This window comes from Podarcis muralis, chromosome 8 (genome assembly GCF_964188315.1).
Source record: "Podarcis muralis chromosome 8, rPodMur119.hap1.1, whole genome shotgun sequence".
Taxonomy (NCBI): domain Eukaryota; kingdom Metazoa; phylum Chordata; class Lepidosauria; order Squamata; family Lacertidae; genus Podarcis; species Podarcis muralis.
Genome location: NC_135662.1, coordinates 43842178 through 43861105, shown reverse-complemented (window position 1 = coordinate 43861105; position 18928 = coordinate 43842178). Strand labels below are relative to the sequence as shown.

At 41.6% G+C, this 18928-nt stretch overlaps 1 protein-coding gene across 3 annotated transcripts in view; it reads right to left on the bottom strand.

Annotated features, from left to right (window-relative positions):
• Nucleotides 1-15390, bottom strand: part of CHST9 (carbohydrate sulfotransferase 9) — a 54952-nt gene extending 39562 nt beyond the window's left edge. The window contains exons 1-3 of one of the 3 annotated variants that reach the window (XM_077933084.1): nucleotides 15003-15390; nucleotides 3843-4001; nucleotides 3160-3371 (exon numbers count right to left, since the gene is read on the bottom strand). In XM_077933084.1, coding sequence (XP_077789210.1) covers nucleotides 3160-3259 — 100 coding nt within the window. In that variant the 5' untranslated portion in view covers nucleotides 3260-3371; nucleotides 3843-4001; nucleotides 15003-15390. Of the gene's footprint in view, nucleotides 1-3159; nucleotides 3372-3842; nucleotides 4002-14553; nucleotides 14576-15002 lie in introns of those variants that run through there. The other 2 variants (XM_028737109.2, XM_077933085.1) reach the window with 2 other exon arrangements.
• Nucleotides 15391-18928: the final 3538 nt, after the last annotated feature.

The window sequence follows — 18928 nt, the reverse complement described above, 5'->3', positions numbered from 1 at the left end:
AAATAGTCATTTGAAGTTATTCACATCTGACTGCCATTTTTAGCCCTTTTGGGGGTAAGAGGCAAGCTTGACTATCACAACTGCAAATAAGTTAGATGAACTTTTAATTAGACAGAAAGTTAGCAGAACTCTTTTTTTTATCTCATTCACCATTGCAATTTGTACAAATTTGTTGCCAATGCAGTTAATATGACATTTTGTCTCATTGCATGAAGGAGATTGGTCCCATCTTTTGATTTAACATGTTCATTGGAAACTGTATCTGTTCATCTCATTTCTAACTTCCATTAGAAGAAACAAAGTACAGTCTTTGAGGCTCATGTTAACCCTGTCCATCCTCGTTTTGCAGAAATGTGCTGCTTAACTGACCTCAACAACACCATAAAACCCGCATAAAACCTCTGCAATTCTCTTAGTATTTTCTGTTTGACGAAAACATGTTGTTTTTTTCTTGAAGAAAGCAATATAATCACTGTCTTGTGGTTTCATGAAAGAGTTTCTATCAGTGGAGATAGAGTGCTGGAACCGTCACCGTCACCCAACACAAAGGAAAACTCCTCTCAGCTCCCCACCAGTAAAATAGGGATTTGTTTCATCGAGAGTATGAGTAAGAATGGAACACTTGTGCAGATGCAGAGTTTGAGTTCTTTATCACAGCTGCTTTGATTAGAAAAAAGTTGTTAATGGGTTTCTTTTGTTGTGTATACATTTTTAGTCTCATTAAGGATTACAAAATGAAACACAGGACAGCATTCTTGACTGTCCTGTTCAATAAAGCTTTGAGGACTTTCACATTTCTGAGGCTCTAAACTGAAGATCACCTTAACTAGGTAACAGTGCTTTGATCTCCTTTACTAATAATATACTGCACTGTTTAAGTACAAGTGTTGAATTTGAATGCAAAGCAAGAGAGGGATATGGTTTTGAACGGTGTGTATTTCAAATTTTCTCAGAGCTAAGCTGTCCCGTAACAGAAGACACCCAGAGCACTTTTGGAAGGTGATGAGTTGACAAGTCTTTCTCTCTCTCTCTCTCTCTCTCTCTCTCTCTCTCTCTTAACACAGTGACAACAGCTGTTCAACATTTTGCTGAGCATGTATGCCCTTTGAGAAGACTAATTTGAAGTTGAGTTATTCCCAGCAAGAGTTCATTTTCCTAGCATAGCCCACATGCCATTTTAATCAGCAGTAAAACATAACTTACAGCAGGCACAAAAAACGCAATAGCTTATTGGGGGAAATCATCACAACACAGAAAAAAACTTGTTTGCATGTCCTCCATGACACCGAATTGGCTGCATATCTCCTATTGGGAGAGTTCAGAACTGTAAACACAACCTCGAACCATTCCATGATAATCTCCTCCTTACTAAGTAGTACAGTGCACCTTACAGAAAGAAGTTGTCTAAAGTCCTCATCTGTGCCCTTACATTTATCTTCATTTTGCGGTGTCTGAAATAATTGCTATTCCAGTGGAGAGGCAAATATGGAGTTTTGGCTGGTTGAGGGGAAAAAGGACTGTGATTCTCAACATCATTTCCAGGCTTCATTCACAGTCGTGGGCCTTACATGTGCACAGTCAGTCTCCTCCTTTTCAAAATATAGTTTCTTGAATTGCCTCTCTATATTGAAATTACTTTTTATTATTATTCATAACACCACAATAGCCTATTGAGTCATTAAACCTAGTAGAATATTGGATAGAAATACTGACTGGTTGCTTATTGTACAAATTAGGATATTAGTAGAGATATACAATGAAGATGGAAAGAGAGCAACATGCAAGCCTGCCTTCCAAACATAGCCAAATTATGGTTTAGTGAGATGTGAAGGTGTTTGGCTTGCGCACTCCCTACTCCTTCTCCTGCACACACGCCTGCCTATTGGGGGAGGGAAGAGGCTGCCACCAAAATGCTGCCCCAAAGGGGGTTGTACCTTTGGGGTGGCACTTCATGGGGGGGGGGATTAGGGCGTGGGCCAGCCCCCTTGTGGATATACAAAGGAACGCAACCAATTCCATTCATTTAGAAGCAATGGCAGAAAGTGTTTCTCTATTAGTGGGCTTCTTTGCAGGCCAGGTGCAACTTACAAATCCTATTAAAAAGAATCTAACAAATTATTTAAAGAAGAAGTGAGGACTTCCTTATTCCAACAGACTTTTGGGAACTGACTGTTTTTAATGAACTGTGTTGCAATTATGTCTAATACACACACACACACACACACACACATATACCCCGGTATATTGTAGCTTTAAATTATATTAATGTTTAATTGTTTTTTAATGATAAAAATGTTTTTAGTTGTTCTTAATTTTATTTGTAAACCACCTTGAGTCCCTGTCAGGGAAAAAGATGGTATATAAATAAATATACCATGATGAGGAGGATTTAAATTTGTAGATCATATATTCATGCTGGATGTGCCTGGCTGCTGCTGCTTTTAAATTATTAATTTTGTTATTTATGCTTTTGAGTGTTAATTGACTCTTGACATCTTTGGACTAAATAATGGCTTATAAATGTTTGTAAGATAGAATAAAATGCTGCTTCTTATTTCCTAAAAGTATACAATATGACTTCCAAACTCTGTACCGTACTTACATATATATATTTTTTGCCACTTATAAAGTAATCAAGTAGTGGTCTAAACATTCCTACAGTATTAAACATTTTGAACTAATAAAAGCAAATCATACACTTGTCTAACTTTTGCTGGGATTTCTCTCAAATAAGCTATGTAGCCTCTTACCCTACTACATTTTCCAACTTCCTCCATAATTTTTCTTCTTCTTTTTACTTCAAATTAATTATGGAAAAGAGAAGCATTATGCACAGTGGGTGGTCTACTCTGACCACAAAGTTAAATACCATGTAATCCCTTAAATTCTACTTAATCAGGAGCCATTCATTTCAGATGAGTAAACATGGCTGCTTTGGAATTCTTTGATGTATTAGCTGTTAACTTTCAGAGACAGTCATACATGGAGATTTCTCCCCCCTCCCCACTCAGCTTTATCTTGCGAATGGTTCAACCCACATCTGTGTGATTACACCAGCCACTTCTCAAACGGTGTGTGTGCATATCACAAGCCCATGCCATTGTTTATTTTTCCACTGAACAGCTGATATGGATTTAGCTAGCTTATTAGTTATTTTACCTGTATGTTGTTCTTCAATCCAATCTTGCAGGTACATGAAGAGGAATAAACCCATTATTCCAAACATCAGTACAGATACATAGACTAGTTTTAGGTTCATGGCCCTATCGGAGGACTACATTTCTACTCGCTTCAGAGGATTGCACAATATACTTTTCAGATGCTTTCAGTTCATTATCTTTTTCTTCTTCTGTTTTTCTGGAAATGCCAATCTGGAAAAGACACAATAAGAAAAAAATCATTTTTCTAGTGCACTCTTCTTATGAATATCACAGCATACTATATATACCTTTGCAGGTTTCCCCCTTCCCTTTTATTTCTCCAAGTGAAAGGAACCAACAAGCTTGTGTTTTCTTCTGGGACTATTCCCCCCACTTCCTCAGTAATTCAGCTTTGGATTTAAACTGGGAGTTGTGAAGATTCTTAACATCTGATGCCTTTAAAAAGGCTCATCTCAGGATTGCACAAACGGTAGTCATGTTTTCTCAAACTTTCTCTTACTGCCAGAAGTAAAGGCATCCAAGATTGTGAGAAACTAAACCAAATAGCAGCCTTGGGAAACAAATCAGCACAACTGTACTACTGTTTCCTAGCAGAACACTTGTTCACATGTGCTTGGATTGTTATAAGAATTTTAAAGTCATATATATATCATAAATGTTCATAAATGTTCATAAATGTACCAGTGCATGGAGCAGCAGAGGAAGACCTTCCTGAAACCATTTTGACTCCCAAACTGACCAAATGTTTTCTCTGCAAGGAGGGAGGGGGTGAGGGAACTTTCCCATTGTCTCAGGAAGTGGGTAATCACCAGGCAATCAGATAAGGCATTATCAGAAAACCTGCCAGACAGGAAAAACAACAACACTCAAATTTCTGTTGTAGACCGTCTTTTCTGTGATGTAGGTATGATGTTTGTGGGGGTTGGCCTTGGGTTACACCCCTTCTGTGATGTATGTATGAGTTATGGAGGGGTGGTCTTGAGCTCCAGGGCAGAGAATTTGAAATGTCTATATAAGGGCAGACATACCTTTGTTAGGGGTCCTCCTCTGTCCTCCTGCATGTGAGGGGAGCACCTTGTTGCAACAGTTTTAATAAAGATCAGGCTTACTAGCTGCTTTGCTACTCAATATTCTCTGGTTGGCCTCTGTTATTTTCTCCTACCAATAGGGAACCCACGTAGGACTCTATATGGGCTCTTGGATACCCCATAAGGGGAAAAGGGCAGATTTTGTTTACAACAGGGTAAAATTTAGAAGGAAACACCTCTGACTTGAGAGGATAACCAAAAGAATAAAAATAAAAATTAAATAAAAAAGTTCTGAACCTCTTACACCGCTATTGTCAAGACGAACAGCTCTCTGGAAGCAGGAGGCAGTATAAATGCAATAATATGGGAAGCCAATGCAATGCCGTACCTTCAACAATATTCCTATAGGCCAAAAGTTAGCTCAGTGGCAGTTCTTATTAAAAGCACAAACCTGGCTCTGCAAGGAACATACATCAAGGTTTGTTTTTTTATAGGACCACTTTGCAGTCATCGATTCAAACTACATAGGAAACAACCCTATTAAGAGCCAGATTCTCACCAGTGGCTTCAAGTGGAACAGGCTCAAGCCCAAAGCTTTCTGAAGAATAATCTTACTTGCAACACAGAGCCTCAGGAGAGGGAAATCATTAATTTAAATGCCCTTCACCTGCCACTCAAAAACAGCAGGATGTTAGAGTTGACGAAAACGCAATACAGAACCTTTTGTAGAATGCTAGAGAAAGTAAAGCTTCTTAAATTGCTTTTAAAATCTAGCACATTGTAATTCAATTGAGTATAGTATAGAGGGAGTATTAAATTGCAAAGCAAAAAATCCAAGCCTATCCTGAAATTCAGTACAATGATGCCCTTGGAAAGAATATTCAATAAGCAGTGTTTCGAGTGAACTAAAGAAAAAAATAAGTAATAAGGTAAAATAAGACAGTTGGGAACAATCATTTGAGAAATATTTGATGTTTTGTTTGCCATTCTGGTGGTGAAGTTTCTATTTGTAGACCTAGATCTCTGCAGAAGAACAGGCCTATAAACAAGTTATATAAGATTGAACACCATATGGTATACAGACAAATGAAATTGGCCCCCAAATACTGGATTCTCCATAAGTTTCAGAGCCAGCTTTTTGGTTCTTATTAAGAGAAATGTATAATGTAAGCAATAGCTATCATAGGAACCTTTTAAAAAATGTAGCCCAGAAGTCTGAAAATGAAATGATTATACATTGATAAAAGAATACAGAAAAGTTAAGGACTACATGATAATTTCAACCAAATGCTGCACAGGGAACAAAACAACTTAAATGTCAGTATAGGATGATTATCAGAATGCCAAGTTGTGTTTAAGTAAATAATAATAACAAAACTAATTTTTAAAATGCCTAGCAGAAACTGAGCTCAAACACCAGTAAGTTTTTGGAAGGTACCCAACCCTGTGCCAGTGTGCTGAAAAGGTTTGCTTTCCACTGGGGGTGGAAAAGCTGTGGCCCTCCAGAGGTTAAAACTACAGATTCCATCATCCATGATGATTGGCCATGCTGGTTGGGGCTAATGGTTGGGGCGAGCTGAGAGGTCAGCAACATCTGGAGTGCCACAGGCTCCCCACTCTGCACAGGCACTAGCACTTATTAGCACAGTGACAATGTGGTTCATTGTACCACAGGTCATAGTTGCTCATTGGACAACTGCTGCCCATCCTCCTCTATCAGGGCCAAACTACATGTTTTGTTATAAGGGCATGGTGCTGCATGATTCTTTTAAAACTTTAAACAAAAGCTGCAGGGAGGGGCTGATAAGAATTGGGGCAGAACAAAAAAAGAATTAGGATCACAGCATTGTGCTCACCTTGATGAAAGTCCCTCTACCCCCTGAGCTGCTATTTCCATAAGGGGAAAAGCTGTCATTGGGCTCAGGTTTGGTTTTATTTGAATTTTGGCAAAAACAAATGTATGGCTTTGACATGGGTTTATGAGCATCTAAATGAGCTCAAATGCATTCAAGTTACCAGGTCAGGTCAGGTCAATTACCTGCTATAGCAAGCATGAACTTGCTGGTGATGAATGATGAGAAAGCTAGGTTGGGGCAAAATTTGTTTTCATCAGTGGTTGAAAATATTTTAGGTGCAATGTAAAATAATTTATGTTTCTTTTCCTTTTTTAAGGCTGGCTCAATTACCTGAGAAGTAAAGAAATAACAGCATCGCCAGATGAACAGCTGTACTCCATCTAGGGGGTTGTGAAACTAAGTTATATTGATAATTGTTGTCCTCTCTGCCCTATAGATTTCTGAACGAAGGCTGTTGTCAGAGGGTTCTATCCTTCATTTTGTTGCTATTCATGCACACATCTTGATTAACTACATTTTTAATCAGCACTTCATCAATTGATCCCAGAGAGTTACAACAAAATTTAAAACAATCAAAACAATCCAAACTAAGTAAGAGAAAGCCATAATCAGGGGTGGGGAACCTTAGGCCTAGACCAGATGTGGCCCTTCACTGGTCCTGATTCACAACGTCCCTAAATGTTTTTGCCAGTCTGCAATTTGTCCTTGAATGCTGATAATGCTGCTTGCATGCCTAGACAGAGGATAGAAGGAAGGATAAGTGTGTGTAGGATAAGTGTGTGTGTAGGATTGACATTTATTGCTTTTCTCCATTTATGTCTCTGACCCTTCCCAACACTGGTATGTGGGCTCCAGCAGGGTGTCCAGGAGGGAATGCAATCCTTGGGCTGAAAGAGATTCCCTACCCCTGATCTAAATCAAATGCACAATAAAAATTCTGCCACATCTATTGTAGCAGTGGGCCAACATCCCATAAATACCTAGGCGAACAGGCATGCTTGAACCTGGTCCCAAAATGTCAACGAGGTCAACGCCAGTTACACTTTCATAGGAATGGCATTCTATAACTGGGACACTGCCACTGAGAGGACCCCATGTTGTGTCAGCACCTAATGAATTTCCTCTGGTGTAGAACAATGAAAAGCCCCTGATCTCCCAAAACTAGGAACCTGAGCAGATTGATATACGGAGAGGCATTCCTTCAAATAACAGGACCCCCAAGTCATTTAGGGCTTTATAGCACAACAGTGTCATCTGAAATGCAGCACAGAATTGAACAGGTGGCCAACGGAAATCTTTCACAATCAATATGGCATGATCTGATGGCTGCCCCAGTCAACATTCTTGCTAACTGAAGGTTTTGGGTTTATATTTAAAGGTAGGAGGTTCCAGGAAGTGGTTTGTCACAAAAAGCAGCAAAAGAAAAGAGAAAGGAGAAATGGCATGGGGGGCGGGGGCAGGGAGCATTAGTTCTTTTTAAAAAAACCAAAACACTGGTTGCATGCTGGCTGGTGGGGCTCACCTGTGGTTGCTGCCTCAAATTCTACTTTAAGAATTTTGGCAGTCACACAATTTTATTTTGTTTAGGCAAAGTTTTAATTAAGACTCACACACTTCAGGCTCAGACTATTTGCACAGTTATTATTCTGCATAAGATTAGAAAAATGCCAGCCTGATTAATTAGTGCAGTTAATACAATGATTTGTGATCTACAGCCTGCGCTCATAAGCTTCATTAAAACCGTGACTATGACACGAAGATAGATCATTGCCTTCTGTGTCAGACACAGCAGGAGGTAACTTTTTCTATTAGAATTCTCTGTAAGAGTTCTTAAGTTTGTGCCATTAGCATATTGCTAAGGAATAGTCTCTTTCACACACAAGTCCCAAAAGTTCTACAGACCTCAATTCTATCACCTGGGAATTCACCTCATGTGATAGATTTAGTTTATGCCACCCTACTTGAATGCAAGAGCTCTGCAGTGAAGTATGCCTCTATGAAGTTGAGAGATATGAGCAAGATGTTACTGTTCTGTTATCAGAGAGATACTCTTTAGAAAAACAGGGGTTTTTTTTAATGAAAAGTACAAGAATCAGAAAGCCACAAATTTTTTTTAAAAATAAATAAATCCAGAGTACAGTGGTACCTCAGTTTAAGAACAGTCCGGTTTAAGAACGATTCAGTTTACAAACTCTGCAAAACTGGAAATAGTGTCCCGGTTTGAGAACTTTACCTCGGTCTATGGTGGGAATGTAAGAAGGTGAAGGGTTTCTGGGAGACGATATATAATGAACTGAAAAAGATGTTGAAATATACATTTGTAAAGAAACCAGAAGCTCTTCTGTTAGGAATAGTAGGAAATGAAATAAATAGAAAGGACTGTAAAATTTTCCAATATGCAGTTACAGCGGCGAGAACATTAATGGCCCAAAGATGGAAACAGGAGGAATTACCGACCCTGGAAGAATGGAGAATGAAAATGATGGACTATGCAGAAATGGACAATTTAACTGGGAACATTAGATATCAATGAGACCATAAGTTCATCGAGGATGGGGAAAATTTGTAGAGAATCTGAAAAATATATGTGATGAACAAACAACGTTTGTGGGATTTCAAGAAGCTCTGTGAAAGGTTGAGGAGTATTGTAAAAAAGAAAATAAGATTGGGAAGGTATATAAAAAGGCAGTATTAAATTTAGGAACTGCGTAACTAAAATTTAATTACGGATGATTGGCAGATAAGCTGAAGGAAGTCCATAATATATAATTTGTGATAAACTTTAGATATGGTATTATATATATATTGTATTGGAAATTAATAAAAACCTTTATTAAAAAAAGAGAGAACTTTACCTTGGTCTAAGAATGGAATCCAAACGGTGGAATGGCACTGGCATTGGGAGGCCTCATTAGGGAAAGCACGCCTTGGTTTAAGAATGGTTTTAGTTTAAGAATGGACTTCTGGAACAGATTAAGTTCGTAAACCGAGGTACCACTGTATTGGAAGGTTCCTGATTTTGGAAACATTTCGGGCTGAGAACAACAGCATCCTAAAACAAGTTACTTCATCTTATTTATTCCTATTCCTTTATATCCCACACTGAAAATCTTTACTCTGCTCAGAAGGAGCTGGCCAGCAACCAACCTGGCAACTTCATTTCATGCCTGCAGCAACAATAATTGAAAGCAACTCAACCAGCATGCAGAAAATACTGAACGAAGAGTAGCATGCCCAAGTATAACCAGAACATTCCAAACAAGGAGACAAAAATAGGCAGAGCAACATATGGGCATTTTACATTCATACAATAGGCTAGTTTCTACACATGCTCCTCTCTATCTTTCATCTAGGCAAGCACGAAGCATTAACAGAGTTCAAGGATGCATTCCAACCAAGTAAAAATACTTAATGAGGCTGCAAAGCAGGGCTGGTGACGGATGCAGCCTGGGGAGATGGGGCATGGCCTGGCAAGACTCTCAAGTGCTAGATAAAGAGGCCTGGAGAGCCCCATGTGACTCCGTACCTGAAGTTCCTAATCCCAGGAATAGTGCTCTTGCAGGTACTTGTGGAAGAAAGAGGGGTGGAAATTGTACCTGGTTGTATGTTGAGACAAACAATATGGAAGCAATAGATTTCCAACAGGCTAAGAAGCCAGATTTGGCCTTATAAGCAACTCTGTTTAAACCAGTGTAAAACAGCTACACCAGGTAAAAAGACCAGTATAAACCTTAAGAAATCCATAGAAAGTGGATCTGTTTTATAGCCAGTATTGGGGTAGGGTTTCCCTATAAAACACCCACATGGAAAGAGTCCAGCAGAAGACATCTTCATAGCTCTCACTGGATGCAAACGATCTATGAGATGTCACTGACATGCACACCATAGCAGTTGCTTCAAAGAACCCTCATACCATTTTGACACACAACTTTATTGCAATGCAATATATGATAGACTTTAAAGGGGCATTTGTGCATAATGAAAAGCCCAAATTTCTCGGCTCATTATAGTTCATCAGAAATTAGAAACATATTGGTTAATGGTGCCCAATCACTGCTACCTTGCTCTTCATTTGGCACTAAAAAAGGTAAGGGGACCCCTGACCATTAGGTCCAGTCATGGCTGACTCTGGGGTTGCGGCGCTCATCTCGCTTTATTGGCCGAGGGAGCCAGCGTACAGCTTCCGGGTCATGTGGCCAGCATGACTAAGCCACTTCTGGTGAACCAGAGCAGAGCACGGAAATGCCGTTTACCTTCCCGCCAGAGTGGTACCTATTTATCTACTTGCACTTTGTCCTTCCGAACTGCTAGGTTGGCAGGAGCAGGGACCGAGCAACGGGAGCTCACCCCTCATTGCAGGGATTCGAACCACAACCTTCTGATCAGCAAGTCCTAGGCTCTGTGGTTTAACCCACAGCACCACCCGCGTCCCATTCATTTGGCACTAGTGGGACAAAAAAAAAAAAAAAAGGTGATCAGGTCCACTTCATGCCGAACTGTCTTGCCCGCCCGCCCCCAGTCTTCTGCCAAGGTGAGTAGCAGGGCTGGTGGCCCTGCCACTCTGCAAAGCCCCACCAGCAGGGTATAGGCATTTGAATTGCCCCATGAAACTTCATCCTAACCTTCTCTACTCAGAAGCAAGCCCTACTGAATTCAATGGGGCTTACTCACACTGGGTCTCAAGTAGCTGCCCTCTCCCACATACAATATAAGCTAGCTCTTAGGCCTACTCAGCAAAAACAAAAAGGTGGAGCAAGGTTGTATTTTGTACTTGTCTCCAAAACATTTTGCTATAGGTATTTTAAAATACGGTGGAGAGGTGATTTCTCCAGAGTTGCTTCAGAACAAACAATATCAGTTGTGTTAGTGAAGCCTTTAGAATGATGCCAGTGTCATTTAGCCTTGTCATTAAAGCTAGAATCCACATACAATCAGTTTAAACTGCCGTATATCACTATGATCTGGAAAATCCCCATACCTGTTACAAGAGATGTTGGCAATCTATAGCAAAGTTTTTTATTTTATAGGAGTATTGTTCTGTACCTACAGCTGAAAACTGGGTTAGAGACCTTTTAGAGTTGTCTTTTAAAGAACAAATTGTTCACTACAGGAGGCTGAACTCAGAGAAATTGCCTATCATTTGTTTGCCTATTCCAGGATAGTAACATTTTATTGGTACTGGAATATCCCTCTTATGCAAAACAACAACCTGTCATTCTTTGCCAGTTTTTGTTTTTTTTAAGAATTACTCTAATTCAGCACTTAAGTTATGTTAACCTTCTTTTTAACTTTTACTGTCAGTTTATTTAGGGAATGTTTATTTGAAAAATTGGAGGAGGATTGTCTGATAATTAACTGTTATCTTCTCTAGATTCTGATTATACTAGGTAAAAGTAAAGGGATCCCTGACCATTAGGTCCAGTTGTGGCTGACTCTGGGGTTGCGATGCTCATCTCGCTTTACTGTCCAAGGGAGCCAGCGTACAGCTTCCGGGTCATGTGGCCAGTATGACTGAGCCACTTCTGGTGAACCAGAGCAGCACACGGAAATGCCATTTACCTTCCCGCTGGAGCGGTACCTATTTATCTACTTGCACTTCATGCTTTCGAAATGCTAGGTTGGCAGGAGCAGGGACTGAGCAATGGGAGCTCACTCCATTGTGGGGATTTGAACCACCGACCTTCTGATTGGCAAGTCCTAGGCTCTGTGGTTTAGACCACAGTGCCACCTGCTGATTATAATACTGAAACCTTAATTCTGCTAGTCCCCTGCTAATTATTCAAAATATGCAACAACCTGAGCAGAAGCTCATTAGAGTTCAGCCCTAGACTGCACCTTGAAGATCCTTCCCAGTCTTGACTATTTCAGTCACACCTGCAAATAGGAACAAGAGTTTCTAATTTTGCAGGATGTATCTCCTAGACAGAATTAAGCACCAACACTTCTGTTTCCTACTATTAATATTAGTAAAGTTAAACAATTCTGTTCTACTAATACTGCTGTAGTTTTCTACATAAAAAAAGCATTTGCTTAAAGCTACAAAATGTGGTTTATATTAAGCAGGAGGGGTCGTCAGAATGTATGACACCTATACAGTGGTACCTCGGGTTACATATGCTTCAGGTTACAGACTCCACTAACCCAGAAATAGTACCTTGGGTTAAGAACTTTGCTTCAGGATGAGAACAGAAATCGCGTGGCAGTGGCAGCAGAAGGAGGCCCCATTAGCTAAAGTGGTACTTCAGGTTAAGAACAGTTTCAGGTTAAGAACAGACCTCCAGAATGAATTAAGTCCTTAACCCGAGGTACCACTGTACTTGTTCTCTCTGCTGAGGGGGCACAGAAAACTGGACAGGAAGATGGCAGAGATACAGGAATGTTCACACTAACAAGTACAGCAAACACATTCAGAGAGTATTTCACTTCTTTCTTACAAGAGGAAACCAGAGAAAGTGTCAGCACAGGACAGAACTGTAACAGTATTAAAAACAAAACACAACACAAAATAGACTACTAGCTAGTAATCCAGTGAAGTCAGAAGCTGCAGTAGAACATACTAAAAACTAAGCCCAATTGAACAAAGCCAGACTTACTTCTAAGCAAGCATGTCGGACACATTCTTTTTCTGTTAAAACTTTTTTGTTTAACAAACAGTAAATCATAAACTGGAGCATAAACTTTAGCTAGCAAAATGAAACTATACATTTGGGTCTGCAATGACCCAGCATCTGATTTGCATGCAGAAGGTCCCAGGTTTAATCCCTAGCATTTCCCAGCAGGGCTAGGAAGGACTCCTGTCAGAAAACCTGAAGAGCTTCCAGTGTAGCCAATACTAAACTAGATGGAGCAAGGGTCTGACTCACTATAAGGAAGCTTTCTATATTCCTAATTCTCAGCATACATGATAGGAAATGATTGCAAGTTCAGTTGTATGTGGATCATAATCACAAAATTGTCCCATAATTCAAGTGGTCTTTGTCTGTTATCTCCACTTTGAATAAAAGTTACAAAGTTATGGAATGTCCCACAGAATACTTCAAGTCCATTTGTTTCGTAGCCATTTGCATCCAGCAGGGTAATTTCTCAGTCAAATAAGAAGCCAAAAACCACTTTATTAAAAAAAAATATATTAGTTGACTGATCAACAGATTTTAATCAAATAGGTCCGCATAAAGCAAAATGGACAGCCATTTTGACCTTTTAGATGGCCATACAGTACAGAAAAACAACAACCCTGTTCTATTTTCTTTCAGTCACACTGTTAGCAACTTTAAAGAGTTTTGTGTCAACCAGTTATATGGAACTAACTTATACTCAAGTGATTTCCATACAGAAGCTTATTTTCAAAATGTAGCTAGTGAATTTTTGACGTATATAAATATTTGAACAGCAGATGCTCAAAATGATGTGAATTATCCAAAAAGAATGATTTTCTCAGTTCCTATATATGCCAAGTAAGCAATCTTGACAGTATCCCAGGAAACTTTGTCTTTGTCACTTATGCCTGCTTTTTGCTTTGAGACTAACGTTTAAGTTTTGCACTGCAGTATCTGGAAAATAGTGTCTAGGTGACATTCTCACAAGAATCACTTAAGTCCCCGACTTCTCCTTAACTTTGAAGACTTCTTTTAATGCACGTCAAAGCCCTTAAAAAGCAAACTTTCTTTTTAAGGGGTTCCTGCAACAGTCTAGTTATTCCATTCTACTGTGATATCTTGATAGGTGTTATACACATACATATACAGGAGGGAAATGAATAATTTGAAGCTATCTGAAGACACTTGCTATATTTCCACTGATGTCTGTAGACTGTGGTGTCAGACCTAAATGAACACACTCAAAGACTTCATGTGTCAACCATCATCACAATTTATTTCTCTCTCTCTCTCTTTTAAAGAGTTTTGTCCCATGTAGCTATAAATATGTGCAAACTTTTAAACACACATATAAGAGATGGAAACACAGACTCTGCACCAGCCTCGAGGAACAATGAAATGCATTCTCCGGAATAACTCTTTGTAAAATCAGGATCACACCCAATAAGGGGAGAATGTAGATAGGACCATTTTGATGACAGAGATCCTTAAGTCCTTCTCGCAAGACAAGAGCTAAAAGAGTGACAAAGTGCCTAAAGGTCATCTAAAGATCCTCAACAGTGTGCATGGATTCTTTAGTTTCATTAACAACACTGCATCCTTACAGTTCGTTTCAAGCATTCAGCGTTCCCATTTCTGTTTCAGATATTTTAAAATTCCTAAAAAAAACCCCGAAACCACCACCTCAGCAACCTAAAAGCCCTGTAAGGAAGGCGGGTATGTACTGCAGATGGGAAGGTGGAGCTCAGCTGACGGTCCTTGCCCAGAGCGACCCCTTTGAGTTGTGTGCAGCCTTTGAAGAAAGGAAATCTCCAGGTCCCACACTTGCTCATTATGGGATGGACCCAGAAGACACCGTAGGAGGGTCTCCCCCTCACCCTTAACAGATGCAGGAACTCGAGAGTGGCAGCACCTGTTGAACTTCCGCTCAACCTGCACCACACAGTCCCGGGCTCTCGGGGAAGGAGCGGTCCCCTCACGAAGCACCACAGTTGCGGGCTTTGGCGCCGCGGGACGGGGCTTCCCATGTGGGAAGGGCGAGGGCGTGGCGAAAGAGCCTGTCAGAAAAGGCTCGGGCAAGCAGAGGCAAGCAGGTGCCCCAGAGGCTCCTTCCTCTGCTCTAGTCTGAGGGGGCGAGAAGAGGAGACGAGTTCGCCCCCTTCCTCGCTGGCGGACTCCGGCCAGCCGCCTCGGGCAGCCCCAGCCGCCGCCTCAGGAAGGGCTGCGGCCACTGAGTTCGCCTCATAGGCGGGCAGAGGCGCTTGGAAGCGAACGCGCCAAAAGACGCTGCTTGTTTACCCCGCGCGAGCGTGTCCTCCTCTCTGCCGGCCTCCCCCCTCCTCCCCGGAGAGGGCAGCTTACCTGGCTGGCGCGCCCGCGGCTCGCTGTGGAATGGCACCGGGCGGGACAGAATTCCCCGGCTCTCTCTTCCTCCTCGGCTGGCCGGGCCCCGCCCTGCAAACTTCCCAACCTACCCGAGGACGGGGCGGAGGCGGCAGAAGAGCGCAAAAGTGTCGGAAGGTTCCCCTCAGGCGCGCGCGGCGCCCTCTCGGAGACCTCTCTCCGGCCAGAGCGGAATCGAACAAGCCCCAGCAGCGCGTCTGCTCCTCCCGACGCGCCCAGGGCCGGGGGCGCGAGGCGGGCTGCGCGTGCACCACCGCCTCCTTTTCGCGCCACCTCCACCACCCTTGCCCTTACTTTCTGCCAGGAGAAGTTGGCGCTGCACTGAGGCTGCAGTTCTAGGGACGCGGAGCGCGCGCGCGCGGGGAGGGGGGGGCGCTCCTTGGAATTCGCTGCTCAGTCAACCTGAGGCGCGCAGACCTCTCTCTGAGAGCGCTGCCCACCCCTCGAGGGGTCCTGCGACTTGTCAGAGCGATGTGACAGGCAGAAAGGGCACAGGTGCACAGTTGTGCATTGTAAGTCGAAGGAGAATTGTTCAGGAAACACGGTTTAGATTTGTATATAAACTTTTTTAAAGGTTCACTTTCTGCTGAAGCCAGTGAGGTTTAGTTATTCAAAAGTATTCCTGCTTGGCAGGGGGTTGGACTCGATGGCCCTTGCGGTCTCTTCCAACTCTATGATTCTATGATTCTATTCTATGAAAAGTATACTTTCTGTGCATGCTTGCAGAGAAGTAAGGTGCGAAGTTTCTGTGTGATAAAAGATAGGCTTGCTTGCTTTGCAGGCTCAGAACAAGAAGCTTTATTTTAAAATGTTTTAATAGGTTTTTAAGAAAGGTGTTTTTTAATATAATGACTGATTTTTTGCAGTGTTTTTATTATATTGGAAGCTGTCCTGAGTTGCTGGGGTAACCCAGTCAGATGGGCAGGGTATAAATAATAAGTTATTAACAAGATTTGGTTCCTCCCTTATTTTCTCCTTCCCCCCTCTTCCACCATGTTGTTCAGTTGTTTAGTCGTGTCTGACTCTTCGTGACCCCATGGACCAGAGCACGCCAGGCACTCCTGTCTTCCACTGCCTCCCGTAGTTTGGTCAAACTCATGTTGGTAGATTCGAGAACACCGTCCAACCATCTCGTCCTCTGTCGTCCCCTTCTCCTTGTGCCCTCAATCTTTCCCAGCATCAGGGTCTTTTCCAGGGAGCCTTCTCATCTCATGAGGTGGCCAAAGTATTGGAGCCTCAGCTTCAGGATCTCTCCTTCCAGTGAGCACTCAGGACTGATTTCATTAAAAATGGATCTTATAACATAACTCAAACATCACCATCATTATAATTTTATTATTTATACCCCACCCATCTGGCCCATAACCCATTAATACAAGAGGCTATTTATTGATGAACAGATTAAAACACAACTGGATAGGAAAATGAACCGTATGAAGGGTCAAGTCTTTGTGATGCACGAGTTGCTTAGCTAGGACCAAATGGCAAGTGTCCCAACAGGGGGTGCAATATTTTTATCTTGTGAGCCGCCCTGAGCTTTTTTGATAAATAAGGTAAAGGTAAAGGTACCCCTGCCCGTACGGGCCAGTCTTGACAGACTCTAGGGTTGTGCGCCCATCTCACTCAAGAGGCTGAGGGCCAGCGCTGTCCGGAGACACTTCCAGGTCACGTGGCCAGCGTGACAAAGCTGCATCTGGCGAGCCAGCACAGCACACGGAAACGCCGTTTACCTTCCCGCCAGTAAGCGGTCCCTATTTATCTACTTGCACCCGGGGGTGCTTTCGAACTGCTAGGTTGGCAGGCGCTGGGACCGAGCAACGGGAGCGCACCCCGCCACGGGGATTCGAACCGCCGACCTTTCGATCGGCAAGCCCTAGGCGCTGAGGCTTTTACCCACAGCGCCACCCGCGTCCCCTTTTTTGATAAATAGTGGTATATAAATCTAATAAATAATGATGAAGGGGCAATTGCTGCTGTTCATGTTAAATCAGAATTACGATTTTTCGTGTTTCATATATGTGGTTCATGAATTTGATTAACAACAACAACAACAACAACAGTCCTGCAAATTACATTTTTTTGTTTGATCATTAATACAAATAGCAATTTGAGGGGGGCACACAATATATGGTGTGCACTGGGCACAGTTATGGTTAGTTGTGGCACTGCTCATAATAGCAAGAGACACTTACCTGTTACTACCTAAGGCCTATGGTGTTCAATGGTGCTTGCTCCCAAGTAAGTCTGGGTATGACTGGGTGTGCACAGTCCCCCTTCTCTCAGCTGAGGACCAGGGTTATGATGACTAGGATGGGGCCATTTTTATCCCCATCAGACCACTTGTCTGAGCAGAGAGGTTTAAACCTTGGCTAGTTTAATTTTTTCTTTATGATGATGTTGCCAAAACTGATAGCATCCTGGGGAGTTTAGCATCAAGTCTGGGGACTTATGATCCCTGCTAGGCACCCCCACTTGAACATTGAGTTCAATGAGGCTTACGGCCAGGGAAGTGAGTATAGGATTGCAGCCTACGAAAGAAAAAGGAATAAGTTTTGCACAGTGGCAGGAGGCTTTGTGTAATTTAAAGTTAGGATGTTTTCCCTGTTGGCCAAACTAAATTACAGCTGCAGTTTTAATGTTGTGCTTTCTTTATCCTCTCACCCCCTTCTATTTTTTGTTATTACATTGTCCTGGAAGCTGTTGTGTTAGCCCTCAATCTTTTTCTCTCTAGGCAGAGAGAAATATGGCAAAGGATTTCCAGGCCATTTATAATCTCTCTGTTCCCCTCTGAATCCTCCACAATTTACAGACATCAAAGTAAGTTGCCCCAAATATTCTTGGCAGAACTTCATCTTTGCTGAGGAATACAGAACTATTTATTTTTTTTCTTTCAGCCATGTAACACTTTGAATCATTCAGGCCAAACTAGAACTTGGCTTTCTGTGCTCAATGATTTTGTTTAGATAACAAAGTTGTTCTTACATTTTTGTGATATTGTGATAATAAGTTATGGGGCATTATTTCATTGTGCTGCCTTGCCTTGGCGCTCACAAAGGTTTGGAATTTGGGAGGGTGTGTGTGTCCTGTTGTTTCATTGACCAGGTGCATGTGCTAACCTTCTGTGTGTTTCTTTACATGTCAGGAGGAAATACAATCTTCATTTTGTCAAAACAAACATCATTTTGTCAAAACAATTAGCTGAATGCAAGTATTTTGGGTATGTTTATTTTTAAATATATGGTTACATGTTCTTATGAGATACTTTCTTAGAAAGATACTTTCCTTTGAGCATTGATAAACACACAGTGACCGAGTTTGCTTATAATGCTAAACCAAATCGTGGCTTAGTTTGTGCAAGCAAACACAAACATGTGAGTTTCCAGAACAAAGACTGTAGCCACAGTGCTCCCCCTCAATCTATTTTTATTTAAATCCCATTTGCCTATTATCTCCTATGTTTGTTGGTGATTTGAACTCTCATCTTCCGTCTACACCCAAAGAAAGTGTGTGTGGAGATTGATTTGAGCAAAGTTTCCATGTACTGCATATATCTGTTTGTACTCTAAACATTTTAGTTTTCTTTTTATATATGCTGTTATATGATAATAAAGTATTTTGTTGTATAGGTTTTCCCCTGACCTTTGTATTGTTTTCAAGTGTTTCTTTTGGTCAGGGATAGCTTTCCTCTTTCTATATCAATTACCTGGCAAAAGGATAAATTACCAAGTGACTGCTGGTGAAAAGCTCATGGTTTCCTCTTGCAAGTGTGATGTTGAGTGGATTTATTCATCCTAGGATTGCAACATTTACAGTGCAATCATATGCATGTTTGCACAGACATTAATTCCATTGTGTTCAGTGGGGTGTAATCCTGGGAAAGTGTG